The 15264-nt window shown below is 53.4% G+C and overlaps 8 protein-coding genes across 8 annotated transcripts; 3 read left to right on the forward strand and 5 right to left on the reverse strand.

The window, feature by feature from the left end:
- Nucleotides 1-142: 142 nt before the first annotated feature.
- PG985_004361 (uncharacterized protein) lies at nucleotides 143-1055 on the forward strand (the record flags this gene model as incomplete). Its single annotated transcript, XM_066824130.1, has 2 exons — nucleotides 143-402; nucleotides 512-1055. The coding sequence occupies 2 exons, from the start codon at nucleotides 143-145 to the stop codon at nucleotides 1053-1055; spliced, it is 804 nt and encodes a 267-aa protein (XP_066687290.1).
- A 402-nt stretch (nucleotides 1056-1457) lies between these two features.
- On the reverse strand, nucleotides 1458-3333 carry PG985_004362 (cytochrome p450; the record flags this gene model as incomplete). The annotated part of the gene is made up of 3 exons (XM_066824131.1): nucleotides 1458-1615; nucleotides 1722-2229; nucleotides 2284-3333. The coding sequence occupies 3 exons, from the start codon at nucleotides 3331-3333 to the stop codon at nucleotides 1458-1460; spliced, it is 1716 nt and encodes a 571-aa protein (XP_066687291.1).
- A 776-nt stretch (nucleotides 3334-4109) lies between these two features.
- PG985_004363 (uncharacterized protein) lies at nucleotides 4110-4874 on the reverse strand (the record flags this gene model as incomplete). The annotated part of the gene is made up of 4 exons (XM_066824132.1): nucleotides 4110-4269; nucleotides 4343-4482; nucleotides 4534-4696; nucleotides 4756-4874. 4 exons carry the CDS (start codon nucleotides 4872-4874, stop codon nucleotides 4110-4112), a joined length of 582 nt encoding a protein of 193 aa, XP_066687292.1.
- Nucleotides 4875-5678: 804 nt separating this feature from the next.
- On the forward strand, nucleotides 5679-6346 carry PG985_004364 (uncharacterized protein; the record flags this gene model as incomplete). Its single annotated transcript, XM_066824133.1, has 3 exons — nucleotides 5679-5797; nucleotides 5858-6130; nucleotides 6208-6346. 3 exons carry the CDS (start codon nucleotides 5679-5681, stop codon nucleotides 6344-6346), a joined length of 531 nt encoding a protein of 176 aa, XP_066687293.1.
- A 581-nt stretch (nucleotides 6347-6927) lies between these two features.
- On the forward strand, nucleotides 6928-8559 carry PG985_004365 (uncharacterized protein; the record flags this gene model as incomplete). Its single annotated transcript, XM_066824134.1, has 4 exons — nucleotides 6928-7228; nucleotides 7304-7860; nucleotides 7935-8410; nucleotides 8463-8559. 4 exons carry the CDS (start codon nucleotides 6928-6930, stop codon nucleotides 8557-8559), a joined length of 1431 nt encoding a protein of 476 aa, XP_066687294.1.
- Nucleotides 8560-8847: 288 nt separating this feature from the next.
- On the reverse strand, nucleotides 8848-9696 carry PG985_004366 (uncharacterized protein; the record flags this gene model as incomplete). Its single annotated transcript, XM_066824135.1, has 1 exon — nucleotides 8848-9696. The coding sequence occupies one exon, from the start codon at nucleotides 9694-9696 to the stop codon at nucleotides 8848-8850; it is 849 nt and encodes a 282-aa protein (XP_066687295.1).
- Nucleotides 9697-10227: 531 nt separating this feature from the next.
- PG985_004367 (uncharacterized protein) lies at nucleotides 10228-11055 on the reverse strand (the record flags this gene model as incomplete). Its single annotated transcript, XM_066824136.1, has 1 exon — nucleotides 10228-11055. The coding sequence occupies one exon, from the start codon at nucleotides 11053-11055 to the stop codon at nucleotides 10228-10230; it is 828 nt and encodes a 275-aa protein (XP_066687296.1).
- Nucleotides 11056-12456: 1401 nt separating this feature from the next.
- PG985_004368 (uncharacterized protein) lies at nucleotides 12457-13872 on the reverse strand (the record flags this gene model as incomplete). The annotated part of the gene is made up of 1 exon (XM_066824137.1): nucleotides 12457-13872. The coding sequence occupies one exon, from the start codon at nucleotides 13870-13872 to the stop codon at nucleotides 12457-12459; it is 1416 nt and encodes a 471-aa protein (XP_066687297.1).
- Between the last annotated feature and the right edge of the window lie 1392 nt (nucleotides 13873-15264).

The raw sequence follows: 15264 nt of genomic DNA on the forward strand, positions 1-15264 counted from the left end.
GCATTGCCGGCAACTATTGGTAGATCTACGAGACACCCCGCCACATTGTCGATCCGCGTATTCCAATACTTTTTCCTACATTTACGCCAGATAACACGCCTTAATCGTCCAATTCGTGGTTGGCCAACCAAGTACAGCCACGATGCATCTCATCCTCACCGGCGCAACGGGTCTCGTCGGCTCCAGCGCCCTCGACGCCATGCTCCGGATGAACAGCGTGACCAAGATCAGCATCCTGAGCCGGCGCCCCGTACAGATGGTCCAAGACCGTCCCGACCCGCGGATCAACGTCATCATCCACAAGGACTTCGCAACGTACGACGACGAGGTGCTCGCTCAGCTCAAAGGCGCTGCAGGCTGTGTATGGGCCATCGGCGTGGCTCAGTCGCAGGTTTCGAGAAAGTCAGTACAGAGCTACTTCCCTCTTCACTCCCCTAAGCTGGAGAGTAAAGTTTACCCCTGCATGACAGGGGAAAGACAGAAAACACCAAAACTGATTAGCTGCATTCAGAGATTATACCCTTATCACAAAGACATATGCCGAAGCAGCCGCTAGAGCCTTCGCGTCGCTTCCGAGGACCGATTCAGGCTCTTTTGCTTCAGGGGAGGAAGCGTCACCGGCGGCGGCACCATTCCGTTTCGTTTATGTAGCCGGCGGCGATACCACCATAAAGCCGGGCCTCCTGACTGCGTTCCAAGCGCGGATCAAGGGCGAAACGGAACTATCCTTGGGAAGCATTTGCAAGTCCAGCCCAAACCATAATCTCAAGGGATATTCGGTTCGCATCTTCTACCCGGACAGGACCAACCACGACGCCATCAAACCCTACTTGGCGCCGCGGCCCCTGGTACACAACGTCTCCGAAATGATCCTCGGAGCGCCTATCCGCCGCTTCGCACCGAACCTCTGGGCGCCCACCGAGAAGATGGGCGAGTTCCTCGTCGAGCTGGCCATGGGCCGTCACGACGACATCGCGGCGGCGGACGGGCAGGAGGTGGTGGATGGCTTGACCCTTGTCTCGAACGCGGATCTCAGGAAGGCTAAGGGGTACTAGTGAGCACTAGGCCGTCTATTCTCTTTTGGGGGGCATTTCATAGACCTTGCTGTTGAATAATTGCAATCCGTTATGCGAATAAAAGGTCTCTGATGCAAACAAGTGGAAATTTGTGGTGTAAGGCCCCTTGGGATATGTTTTCTAAATATTGGCGCGTACCACCTATACATTCCAAAACCAAGATGCTTTTTGACAACGAACTAGCTGACTAGCGGGCAGGTTGTTTAATACAGGTGGTGGTGTATGTGATTTGCGTACATTATGTTTATCTTCGTTTGGGTTGGCTTGATTCCAAAAATGAAAACATGAAGGGGTAAAAAGAAGAAATTGGGCAAGACCGGAAGTTTCTGTGACTCCGAACCAAAGAAATACGGCCCGTGGTACAGCTGGCTAGTTTTGCCTTCACAAAGCCCTAAGCTTTGCATACGAAACATCAGGCTTCCGGAATAGTTTCTCGGTTGCGCTCATAGATGTGTATTCTTGCGGTAACTCTCGGATTTCGAAGTTGAGAACGAGCAATACCACAACAATCCGAAATTCCATAGAAGCGAGTTTGCGCCCTGTAGTCAGGTGTTAGCTACGAAGGCTTGTGTATTCTCAGCAAAGTTGAAAGGCCTTTGATGCTGTTCAATACAAGAGCTGTATATGAACCGTTGAGGTACTTACCAGCGCAACCCCTATACCCTCCACCAAAGGCAAGCGAGACTAGTGCCCGCGAATCAAACACCTCTTTGCCGGTAGCCTCGTCCCTGACGAGCCACCTTCTCGGCTCGAAACACGCCAGGTCGTTGCCAGCCCGCGATTCAAACCCGTCGCCCGACTTCTCGACAGCGGCTCGGGCCCCAGCAGTGCGATTTGATTCGTCCACGGGCACCGGTGAGCGGTTGAGGTGGTAGTTCATCATGATCTGGGCTCCTTTCGGTATGGGACATCCGAGTACTTCTGTGTCGGTAATTGCCTGGCGCAGGTTGGCCTTGACGACACCACCAAGACGGAAGTTCTCCTCACACGTGGCGTCAAGGTAAGGAATGTCAGTCCCGAGAATCTCGCCAACTCCTGGCTGAGATGTGGGGAAGGCGTTTCGAAGGGCCTCGCGCAACTCGACTTGCACTCCAGGAAACGCTTCCATGTACCTTACGAACCAGGTAAGCGCATTCGCAGTGGAGTCGTGGCCCTGTATGCCTGTCAGCGATCACTCCAGCTCCATGTGGTATGGCTGGCAACATACCCCTACAAGCATGGCGAACATTTCATCCAGCATATGTTGATCCTTGGTCGGATCCGTCATAGGCTTGTGTTTCTTCTTAACCTCGGCAACCTGCCGTCGAAGCACCAGATCCATCATGCACGTGTCGAGCTCATCAGCCTCGAGCTGCCCAACTTCGAGTCGCTGGTAACGGTCGACCGCCTTCCTCATTGCTTGGCTGATCTTAGAGGTTACGGTGCGTCGGAACCTGCGATAGCGTGGGGTGAAAGTTTCCAGCTTTTGTGCCCACTGAGGGGCAGGACTCCTGGAATTGCGCGCGATGGTATCTGCAATGTATACAATTTCCTCTTTCAGAAAACCTGCAGCAGGCGCATCTCGATCCTTGGAATCCGCCTCCGCGGCCCGGCTCCCTGAGAGCTGACGACGCAACTTCCGGATCTCGTGCCTGGTTGTGCCTGCTTCCTCTCCAATTACGGCCACCCAAATGGCATCTAGCGTTGCATTTTGGAGGTCGTCATGAACATCGAACGGCTGGCTCTTGCATGTGGTTGTTGTCTTGAGTCGCCAGAGGTCGAGGAGCTCGAGAGTTACTTTGTGGATGTTGGGCGCGGCGGCCTTTTGCAGGAAGTCGGCGCCCATCACATCGACCCACAAACGCTTCTGCTCCCTCAGCTCGGGCGTCGTATACTGACTGAGTGAGGCACGGGGGAACATGGGGGCTATCATATCAAGTGCCATGGGAGCCTTGTCAAATTCCTTATTGCGACGAAATACGATATCCTCGATTTCGCGTGGGTCTTCGAGGACGATGATGGGCTTTTGAAAGCCGGGGAGCAGCAACTGGGCGATAGGCGTGCCCAGCTTTTGGGTGGTGGTGGTGAAGACTGAATCGGAGAATTCGTTGTTCTTCTGGACGACCGACATTAGATCCGGTATGTCGCCCAGAATACGAGTAACCGATTTCTTGTTGTATGGAATCCCAGGATACGGGGTTGGATACAATTTGCACCAGCCGATAATGATGATTGCAACAAGTGCAACGAGCAAAAAGCCCGTCAGGGAGTACAACATTGTCTCTTCGATTTCGATGTAGTTTGTCTGGTTGTGCCACACTTATCAGAGAAACAATTATGGCGACAAGTCTATAAGATTTGAGGGGGTTCTGCTTTTCAGGTTGGGTAAAGAGAAGTCAAAATTGAAGTTTCAACCCATTCCTTAATTTCTGTACAGAGTAAAACAGAATGCATTTCCTTTCTTAACGCCGGTGGACATTTGTTTGGCCAACAGGGGCTTATGCGTTAGTCGGTACCCAATGAGAAGCGCTCGCATGTTGCAATGAGCGAGGTAGTATTCCTTGCCTTGTAACAGAGGACCAATCATACGGCTGTGCTAAATCAGCCAAACCAACTGCATCGGCCGTTGGAGGGTTCAGTGAATATCGCGCCCACATCAGGTTACGGTAATAATTGTTGCCAGGCAGAGTTTGACGTAAGTATGCAACACAACCATGCAATTTGGTAAATGTACATCCCAACAGCATTACATCTCTACATCCCTTGCATACAGCTCACTTCGGGCCGGGGTATGTCTGAGGATCTGTGTACCAACGCAAATTCGGCCCTAGAGTAAGGGCGTCTCCGTAATCACAGACATAGCGGCAGCATCAATGCGATACCGCTCTGGGTCAACTTCAAGAACAGGATTGAAGTGTTGAAAGTGAATTGAAGCAAATTCATCATGTGCTTACACTACAGTTGCCTGAAGTACACATGAGCTCCCCCTCGATACCAAGTTGTGAATCCCGGCATCAATATGCGTCAGCCAATGTTCGGATGAGGTCACCATCTTTAGGGCGCGAGGCTATCACAGGGTATGTTGGATGGTACCCCAATGGGGGTAATAACGTAGTCATGATACCACGACACCTGATGTTGTGGTTCCGGCGTCAAGTTGGGCAGCATACCACCCGCCTGTGACGTTTTGAGAATGGTGTACTGCGTCTGGTAGCTGAAATTTCGTTGTCAGTAAAAGGGTCCTCTCTGTTTGGGTAGCTATAACGGCGCCAGGCCAGCCCACGTACTAGATCTGTGAGCAGTTTCCTGCTTGGAAGTTGTTCTCAATGCGGCCCCGGACCTCAAATACGGTCGAGTCCGCGGTGCCCTCTGCGACGAAGGTGGTGTTGGGGAAGTGCTTCAAGTTGTTAGCAGCGGGTTGAGACATCTATCTAACGAGTACTAGCGCCGTAGCACACGGAAAGGGGATGATACGTACCGTGAGCGTCATGCGACCGTCTGGCGGCAAGAACCCCTGTTTGCACTTGAGAACCGCAGCCGGCCCGACGCAGTCCTTAGTCAACGTAGTCTGGCGACCAGACGATGTGAAGTAGTCCGTGAAGGAGTCGGTAGCGGTGGCATTGTCAGCCTGTCCCACAAGCCTTGGAGGTCTGTCAGTTTCACACCATCAGAGAAGCGAAAACTGGACCATGACACATACGCTTCCAGGAAGTTCCGGAACCCGGCCGGCACATCGGGCTGAGGGTCGTAATTGACCATGTTGACGGCCGCGGCCATCTTGGCGGCCAAAACAACGGAGAAGAACTGCTGAAACTGCATGGCGATTATCAACAAACGAATGTGTATATGATTGTGAATGAGTGGAAGGTGAGGTAGGCACAGAGGATGCAAAAGATGATCGTGATACCTGGGACAACCTTATATCATTTATCCTGAATTGATGTCAACTCCGTGGTAAGGCAACCAGGGTATGCCAGCAGAATCAAAGATTGGGGCTAGAACTCTCCGGGGTAATCCGAAAATCTTTGAACGCCAAGCACATGCCAGTAAAACGCCCTAAATAGAACGGTACAGTGCATCTTGAACCTGACATAGTGACTTGGCAGTCAAGGCGGGAGAAGCCGCGAGCCAGGGTGGTCAGGGGCTATCCCAGCCCACGCTAGACAGAGAGCTTGACGGGATTGCTGGATCCGCTCAGCCTCGAACGTTTCTTTAGTCAATCCAATAGAGTTTGTATGCGGCAGATTCCTACACAGGGCTTCCCTGGAATACCGGGGTCTTTAAGTAAAGTCGACCCGGCTCCGTCCGGAAAACATATTGGGGATAGGGGCTTGAAGGTTCGCCAAGCCTCCCTTTTCATGCCCATCGAGGCAAACTTGGTGGATTCGTGGCTGAAAACGACGGCAGAAAAAGGTCTAAGATGCTTCCCTGATGTATGTAATGTGAATAGATACATAATGAATAAGAAGCCCTGCTCGTTCTGTTGAGGTCGGACTTTGAGCAAGTGTAACCACTTGCGCTCACTCGTTCCACGCTTTCAGCTGTCCAACCTTCGTTTAAATTATCCATTCATTGAAGAAAGTCACTCTTTACTACAACTCCAACACCGTGCCGAATTTCAAGATGAAGTACTCCACATCAGTTTTAGCCATTGTTGGTCTTGCATCGGCCTTTCCCGTGGACATGGGCCCATACAAGCCCGATTCCGATGTCGACGCCGCTTTCTCCCCGTTTGTGAAAGAGTACGATATTCTCAACACATACGAAGCGAACATACATTCAAGACTAATTTTGTCAAACAGGTACTACCGCGTGTCCGAGGACAAGGCGGCCACCACCTCCTTCACGGACTTCTGGCCCGCCGACGGCTCACTCGTCGCCGCTGGCAACACCTTCAAGGGGTCTGCCTCTATCCTTGCCGTCAAGCAGAAGCTTCTGCCGCCCGACGGCAACAAGGCGTGGTGGCATCTGATCCTAGGCGCCAACGTGGTCGGCGAGGATTCCAAGACGAAGACGATCAATGCGAAGATCATCATTCAGACCACCTACACCCCGGGGAACTGTTCTCAGGCCCAGTATGTTGTCATGACCTCCTTTTTAGCCATTTGGTGTTCCAAGTATTTTTCGGTGTCGTGGCTGATGGGTCGAACAGTGGTAATGCAGCTTTTACGGTGGCCAAGGATGCCGACGGGGTACCCAACTGGACGGCACATACAGGGGGTCTGTTGGTTTACAACCTGACCGTGAACACAATCCAGACGCCTACAGATGAGGCGTGTACAGCAACATGATGAACGTTGATCTCAAGCCTGGGTTGTTGCCATGAAACAAATTACAAGGACCTATCTATCTAATCGCTGTGGTGTCAAGCGCATATCAATCCTTTCATCTCCTGCGCCCTTTATCTCCGATCGAGGCCCTGTGATAATGATTGGCCTAGGCTAGAATGTCCCGATGAACATGGGATAGCCCCGCATTGGCAGGTATCGGGCGTTGTCGCAGGGGTTTGAGAATCTGGGGTATCGGGGGGCCATCGGAACCCCTCCGATGAGGTTCGGCTCTGCTACGCCGGCCGTATCGCTCGTACGTCAGACCAGACCTGATATGGCCGTGCTGGCTTTGATTAGCTCTGATATCGATCGCCCAATTGGTAGCGCAGTCATATGACGCATTTGGGAAGCTCATTGCCCCCTATCAGCTCTAGGCTTTATCTTCGCTAGCTGATTAGGTGCCGCAGGCATAGTATCTAGACATGTTTTCCATTCAGATTCAGGTTTTGATCATTCGCAATATATGACCTTGTCAATGAATTAATCCGTTTCTACTTCATCTCGGTACTCTGTGAAGACTTGACCTCCCCATATCTTCCATGATGGACGCCAAGAAATGCACAGCAGAGAGTGATGTGACAGATACGAGAGCAGTCTTCGAAGGACCTGATCACCAGGCACTAAAGCTACCGCCCGCTTCCGATGCAGAGCTCGAGAGTCACGAAGTCTTCAAGAAGAACGCCGATGGCGTCGACTTCCGCACCGTCGGGTGGCCCCGGGCCACGGTGATTTTCCTCAAGATTGTCTTCTCGACAGGTATCTTGTCCATCCCGACCGCGCTTTACGCGTTGGGCGCAGTGGGCGGCACCTTGTCGCTAGTGGCGTGGCAGGCGGTCAATACCTGTGAGTTTCTTCCCCCAGCCAGGCTGAGTCTTGATTATCAAACAAGGAGCAGCTACTCAAAATGTGTATTGCCAGACTGCGCGATTGTCCAGGGCAACTTCAGGAATCGGCACCCCGAGTGCCACTCGATTGTCGACATGGCCCAGACCCTGGGAGGCTTCTGGCTCAAGGAGCTAGTCGGCTTCATCTTCCTCATCGCCTACATCCTCGTGACCGGCTCCGGTATCATCGGCCTCTCGGTAGCCTTCAACGCCCTCTCCAACCACGCCTTCTGCACCGTCTGGTGGGGTCTCATCTCAGCCGCCATCATCACGGCATGCGCACTGATCCGGACGCTCAAGAACCTGGGCTGGGTCACCTTCGCCGGCTTTATTTCGCTTTTCGTCGCCATCTTCATCGTCACCGTCGGCGTGACCACCCGCGACCGGCCCGCGGCGGCCCCGCAGACCGGCGACTTTGAGCTCGGGTTCGTCGCCATCAACTACCCGACCTTTGTGGCCGGCATGACGGCGACCGCGACCATCTTCATCTCCAGCGCGGGCTCGAGTGCGTTCCTGCCTGTCATCAGCGAGATGAGGCAGCCGCGAGATTTCAAGAAGGCTGTAGTTACTTGTATGGCCATCGTGTTATCAGTGAGTTAATGTCTCCCCTTCGTATCTCAGGGGACAATCCAGATACGATACTATAGACACTAACAGCTTCACAGTGTTACCTCTCCTTCGCAGTCGTCGTCTACGCCTGGTGTGGCAAATGGGTCGCCAACCCCGCCCTCGGGAGCGCAGGCGACCTCATCAAGAAGATCTCCTACGGCGTCGCGCTGGTGGGCCTCATCGCGAGCGGCGCCATCAACCAGCACATCGCCGCGAAATACGTCTTTGTGCGCGTGCTCCGCCACTCGCGCCACCTGCAGTCCAATACCGTCACGCACTGGGCGACGTGGGTGGGCATCACCTTGGCGATTGGCGCCGTCGCCTTCCTCCTGGCCGAGTCCATCGCCATCTTCAACTACATCCTCGCGCTCGCCGGGTCGGTCTGCTTTGCGCCCATGGCGCTGGTCATGCCGGGGTTTCTGTATCTGCACGACTTCGCGGCGTACCGGAGGGCGTCTTTGGGGCAGAGGACGAAGTGGGTGCTGCATATCTGTTTGATTCTTTTGGGCGTATTTGTTACAGTCTGTGGAACGTGAGTAAAGCATGCCGACACCGACAAATGACCTTACTGACTATGTTGTTAGATACGCTACGGTCATGTCGATAAAGGAGGCGTACAGCAATGGCGAGATTGGGTCTGCTTTTAGTTGTGCTGACAACTCTGGGTCAGTCGCTGGATAGGAGGGAGACCAAGGACTAACCAGATTTCCGACACATTCTACAATCAATTATCGAGATAGCGGAAGTTAGACTTGATGATTTCAAGAAACTCTGATTTGAAAGATTTAAGAACATATTTCACTTAACCAAAAGGGGTTCTCATAATGAGTGATACAAAAGCACGCTGAGCTAGTCGGACAAAGAATAATTTAATTACAGGCAGTATATTTTCCACTGATTCGATTAGCTGACCTATGACCATTATCGTGGTATGTTTTGGAATAATGCAGGGCCCTTCAGGTTCAACCTCTAGGCTTTAGATGTTCGGAGAGCCCCCAGCTTACGATCGATTAACTTATTGAGCACGCGGAGGACGAGGGTCGCCTCCTTCTGCCAGTCCTCCGCGATAGACACGGGCATGGGCAGGGTGGCGGAACGCTCGATGATCAGCGCCGTAACCGACACTTTCGGGGTGTCCGACCCCATGTCGAGGTCGGTGACGAGGTGCTGGTAAACCTCGGGCAGGTCGTAGCGGCCGGCCTTGAAAACGATAGCTTCCGCCTCGGACTCGCGTCCATGAGAGAAGTACCCTTCATCTTCGTCTTCGGCAATGGGCTTCAGGGTGCCGCCCAGCTTTGTCGTCGGCTTCGTCGGTACTGGCAGCAAAGACTTTTTCTTCGTTTTTGGCTTCGCTTGGGTGGAGGTCACCGACGTCCTCGCGATTCTCAGCAGCTCCACATCATCCTCATGGATTACCTTGCGTCCTTGAACATCGGAGTGCTTGCTCAGGTAGGCGACAGTCTCGTCGACGGTCCAGCCCTTCCTGACCACGAACTCTTGCAGGTCGCGGTGGCTGAGCCGGATGCCATACTTCAGCCGGGCCTGCTGGATCAGGATGCCAGCTTCGCGGTTTCCGTGCGCCTCGGGCTCCTTCTCCGGGAGCACGAAGCGCTTGTAGTAAGTTTGAACGACGAACTCGGTCATTCCGCTGTTCAGCTGGGCTCTCTCGAGCATCCAATCCCGACGCCTCTCCCAGTCGTCGGAGGCATCCCGGGATCCTAGGGCATAGAAGCTACCGAGATCATCGTACAGGGTCTTCTCGTATACGAGCATTCCCAAAGCCGTCTCCTTGGCTGTCTGTTTACGCAGTCCAGGCATGGTGGTTGTATCGCTGCAATATTCGGGAATACTTCAGTCAAGAGAGGAAAGTACCGATGTGTTTCCAAATCGTGTGTTGCATACGAATATCATGTTCATTCATGGGGATACTCCTGCATGTCTATATACTACCAAACGGAGAAACACAACAATGAACAATCCTTGAACAAGATAGGCCCCACCTGTTTTAAGGTTGATCAAATGTCCTTTGTTGCCCAAGAAAGGGGCGAACCTTGTTCAAATTGTGTAGGAGTTAGACAATGCAAGCCAAGATCGAGTTGCTGCGTATTGTAAAACGTAAGAAAGAGCGCATTTTTGGGCAAGAGTAGCATAGAGTGTATCGTGATATTTCGAGTTTAGGTACACAACACGCTCGAGCGATCAAACCATAAACCCATTGTCAAGTTGTGCTCGGCTAGGGAAAAAAAGAGAAAAAAAAAAAAAAAAAAAAAAAAAAAAAAACTCCCTTGACAATGGTACATGCTTTACTCCAAGCCACGAAATAATTGGGAAAGCTGCATACAAAAGCGCCTAGGGCCAGGTCTCGCGTGCATGCACAACACCACCCACCCACCCCTCGCCCCCAGCAAACGTGCTCCACGTAAACACCCCGTCAAAGAACCACAGCCGCGCCATGACGCCGTACTGCCACCGATCCCCATTCTCCAACAGCCAAAGCGGCCCGCCCGACATGCCCTGCGACCCGTCCGCGTCCGTGTCGAGCGGCCCCGTCGCGTCGCACCGCGTCTCCTTGTAGACGGAGATGCTCTGCTGGCGGTACGGCCTACTGGCACCGTCGAGGTCACCCGGGTAGCCGTAGTCGTAGAACAGGGGCTTCTGCTTGAGGCTGTCGTCGTGGAGGGCGTCGGCCCCTAGGAACCCGTTGGACTCGCCGAGCCGCTTGTCCAGCACGAAGATGGCCCAGTCGGCGTTCTCGCAGCAGGGGCAGTCCGGCAGCGGTTCCGCCGGCATCAGGACCTCGGTCACGTACGCTCCGGGGAACACCTCGGCGCCGTTGAAGGCGGGGGCGAAGTAGTAGGGGACATCTGGGGCCCAGCAGTGCCGGGCCGCGGCCACGTGGCGGGGGCCGATCAGCGAGGCGGAGCAGATGGACTTGGGGTTCGTGAGACGGCCCATGGCGGAGAAGGGGTAGTTGCGGTCGTCGATCCGCACTCGGTCGTCGGGGCCAATGGTGTAGCGCTTTTGGGGAGACGGGGCCGGGCCGTAGCTGGGGGGAGGGGCGGTGGTGTTGTGGTACAGGGACGTGAGATCAGCCTCGGAGATGCGGAAGACTTCGGGAGGGGACATGTCGGTCAGTCGCAGATCAGGCTGGTTGGGGTTGTCCAGGATGGGGTGCATCCAAGTCAGGCCAGGTCGATCAGTGACGGGTAAGGCGGAAGAAAAGCTCGCAAGGCATATTGCCAGCTTAATTGCTAAGTAAAACGGCATTATGGGATATTGGCGATCCGATGAGGCTGCTGCGACTGAGTTACTTGTGCTGCTACAGCTCTATTCATCATGGCCAAAGGCTCGCCATTTATAGGCACGCAGGGTCAAACTCCGAACGGGCTTCGACGACAAATCAGAAAAGATCACATAACCAACCGCAGGACTGAAAACGGTCTGAGATTTCCGTTGTACTGAGCACAGCCGCTCAATCTGGCCCGCCTCTCTAAACTTGCAGGTAACCACTACTCGGGATGGTTCGACGTGGGCGTTATGGTGAAGTGCCAAGTGATACTCCATTTGCGTCTAGACCGGCCGACGAGTATCTGAATCTCTCCGTCAACTAGGTATTCCCCCGATAAGTCTCACCGGCACACCCTTTTCGGGTGACACGGGTAACGAGTGAGGTGGTAGGATCACGCAAGATCAGGATCGGGAAGGTCGTTCATTGAGATTCCGACAATATAAGAGGCCACCAGGATTTTGTAAATGATGTGCCAAGATCTCTTTCAGGCCAGTCAGAAGCATCATCCCGATTCCGGACAAGAAGCCGAACCGGATGCAAGCTCATCTCAACGCATCAGGGCAACACTAATTGACCGGAGGTCTTATCCGAAGTACACAAGTCCTTCTTGCCCCTGTCGTGGTGATGAAGAGAACATCTTGGCTGTCAACGCCGGGCGTAGAAGACAAAGAAGTAATTTGGGGGCCATGCAGGTATTAATATTGTCTGACTGTAACATATCAGGGGTATTACTCTCGTCCAATCGAAAGCGGTCAATTCGCCCCGGTAAAATCGTAGACGGCCCGTCTTTCTTTGGCAAATCACCATCGAATCAAAGATGCGGGCAGTACTCGTAACAGCCGACTAGCCAGGTCGCTTGTCGGGTTCCCGTCGCTCGGGACCAACCAAAACGTCCAAAGATGCATTCGGAGGGTGGCCGTCGGGCGGCCCCCAGAAACGTGTGTGTGAAACCCCTGCCCGAGGTCTAGAATTCGGAAGGTGGTACCTCGCTCACGCATCTATGGCCGAAACCTGTCCACGTTGCAGATGCATGCATGTTTGCTTCTCCCGTCTGTACGAAAAGTCTCGCATCATATTACTTACTCTTTGTATCCTTGAGCAGGTTCAGACCCTATATAGCTGCAATATGAGGTATCTTTCGTAACAGGGAATAATAAGGATAGAATAAAGCACATAGATAAAAGCAGAGCTGCATAATCCAAGATTTGAATATGTAATAGGGGGTCCTTCGGAGTTAGGTAGTGCTTAGACAATGAAATTCCGATCCAACGCAGCATGCCATACACAACCTAGTTACAATCTCGATCAAGAGTCTGTTCGGCCTCCATGGTGTCCTCCGACACGATTCCGAGGGCCTGGTCTGCCCCTGAAAATGTAACAACCCATTTCTTGTTCGGGTCTCGAGTGTGGAGCTCAACTTGGATGTCCTCATCCGGTATAGGAAACCCCGACTGCGGGGGCGAGTTTTCGAACGTGGGCTCAACCCACTGGCCTGCCACTGGGACCAGGTCGAACTGCAGGACGACCAACGCCGCGAAAGCCAGGATCTCGTTGCTGGCAAAGTGTCGACCGGGGCAAAGGATGTGGCCACCACCAAATGCCCGGAGCGCAACCCGGTTCACCTTCTTGTGCCCTGCTGATCCGGGCTTGCGGGCGAAACGCAGGTGGTCGAACTCGCCCTCATCATCGCCCCATGTCGCCGTGTCCGTATGCTGCACCGTAGCCGGTATCATCAACATGCTACCCTTCTTCAGGAGGGTGCCGTCCTTGAGCACCACGTCTTCGAGTATCACGCGCGGGCCAGGGTTGACGGCGCGGTAACGCAGCGTTTCCTGGAAAGTACTCAACAAAACCGGACAACCTCTATTGAGGTCGGCCATGTCGACGTGACAGCTGCCACTCTCATCTTCGCGCACAATTGCCGAGAGCTCGCGGCGTATATCCCGCAGCACTTGGGCGTCGGAAAAGATGTGGAAGAGCACCCACCACGCGCAGGGTGCCGTATTGCCCAGGACGGCGAACGAGTTTCCGAGCTCCCCGCGCGCAACGTCGTCTGGTGCCAGGCCGAAAAGTTTGCTGTGGTGTTCGAAACGCTTGCGGACAAGCCCCGAGGCGGTTTCGAAGCCGCGGTTCCGCACGTACTCCATCATGGCGGCGGCGACAAGCTCGCGTGCCTGGTACAGCTTGGGGAACAACCTGGTGGCGAATGGAAACATGGAAAAGGACATGAACCCCTTCTCAAACGTTCTAGGTGGGCTTGTTAGTTTTGGTGTTTTCTGCGTCCATGCTTGGGCAACTGGAATATACCTCCAGGCTTCAGCAATACCCAAGTCTCGGTAAGGGTTCTGCGGCCCCCATACAGCCTCTGTCGTAGCAATTTCCATGAGTTGGCGGGACCAGCCCCACAGTCCGATCGTGATGGGGCCTCCCTGTGCTCTGAGGGGCTCCGTCTGGGCAGACAAGACTTCGACGGACCTTCTGCTGATCATGTCCAGGTCCTTCCCAGGTGCCATGGAGGGTGCGATGAAGCGCGGCCAGCTGACGCTGAACCCGTGCTCGCTCATCATGTCTTTGTGCATGATGCGCACGGCTTCTTTGCTCATACCGACCACGGAACCCGCATCGGCGGCAATGGCAGCGAAGCTGACAGCGCGCCATTGCTTTTGCAGCTCTGGTATGAGCCCAGGGGAGTTGACAACATACATCTTCTGGAAGGGCAGGCGCAAGGTATAGATGGGCAATTTGTACTGGTCTCTAGGTCCCGCGTGCCCGTGTCAGCTATCGGGAGCCAAGTGGAAGGGAATCGGGGGCATAATACCTCAGGCGGACGTGCAAGCGTGACTTCTCCCTGATCATGCCGATCAGGGGGCCGATAAAAGGCAAACCCGTCTCGGTGGCCGGTGGCTCTCGCAAATCCTGTGTCCAGGTAATGAGGAGGCGGAGGAAAATATAAGCGAGAGCCGCAATTGCTCCGGCGACAATGGCCACGGTGGATGACATGGTCTAGTTACTCATAGAATTCCCTGATATCAACTTTGCCGTCAAGCTGAAGTTATATTGAGATGTTGTTGAAAGTTCAATCGTGTAACACAGGGAGAGGGGGGAGATGGATGGCGGCAGTCTTCAAACAGAAACCACCCCGGCCCAACTACATTACACTGGCACCAACAGCACTCGCTTTCGTCCAATCGGATTTGGTTGCTAATGAACTTTGCGGAACCCATGCAGTCTTTGTATCCTTCCAGCTGGGCCCGACCGGCTGGACCTGGCCTATCATGTAACAGGGATCATCCCTTGCTTGATTTCTTTGGGCCCTGGAACCATATAATACGACTTTCCATATCCTCAGCATCACACCTCCAGCATAATAGTCGTCGTTGGCTGAAGAGAATTCTTTTGAGGAGAGTTTGGGGCTAAGACATTTACTTTGTACCAACACTATCCTCGTCTTCGTGTTAAATGGGTCTGGGTATCTGGAATGATTCTCCATTTGGATCATCAAAGAGAAGATTTCACCAGAAACCTCGAACAACCGGGAAATGCATATTTCTCTGTAGGCGTGCATGGGGTCACTCCTGGGGCGAGAACTGTCTTTGTGATAGCACTTGGTGATTGTTCGGTATCGACAGGATACAATAGGCTCTCACGGCCGTTGCTGAGACGTCGACTCAGTTCAGAATCTACCTTGGAAGGCTGGAATACCTCTAACTTTCCAATTGCTAAATTGACATAGCACCCCGTCAAAAGAGACGTGCTAGCTGCATCTGCTTCTCGTAGCAAACCTGCCACGTGCAGTCAAAATTTGCCAGAGTGCAGGCTTCACACCACAATAGATTTCGAGAAGTATATCTCGGGCTGAATACAGCCTGGCCAGCATCATGCTGAAAAGTAGTCGGGGAACCAAGATCAATGCTCCAATCCATCAGCTTCGCCTGAAATCCCCACGCCGATCGTTGCTCGGTGGCTTCCTGCTTCTTTTCTTTGTGTATTTAATTAAGCTCCTGGTTGTCCATGTCTACGAGACATCATATGTTGTGCTACCGCGTACAATATCCCCGCATTCAGCAATGGATCTCTCATTGGTCGAGACCGCCGAA

Source organism: Apiospora marii (genome assembly GCF_038362585.1).
Source record: "Apiospora marii strain CBS 49790 chromosome Unknown utg000003l_segment0_segment0, whole genome shotgun sequence".
NCBI lineage: Eukaryota > Fungi > Ascomycota > Sordariomycetes > Amphisphaeriales > Apiosporaceae > Apiospora > Apiospora marii.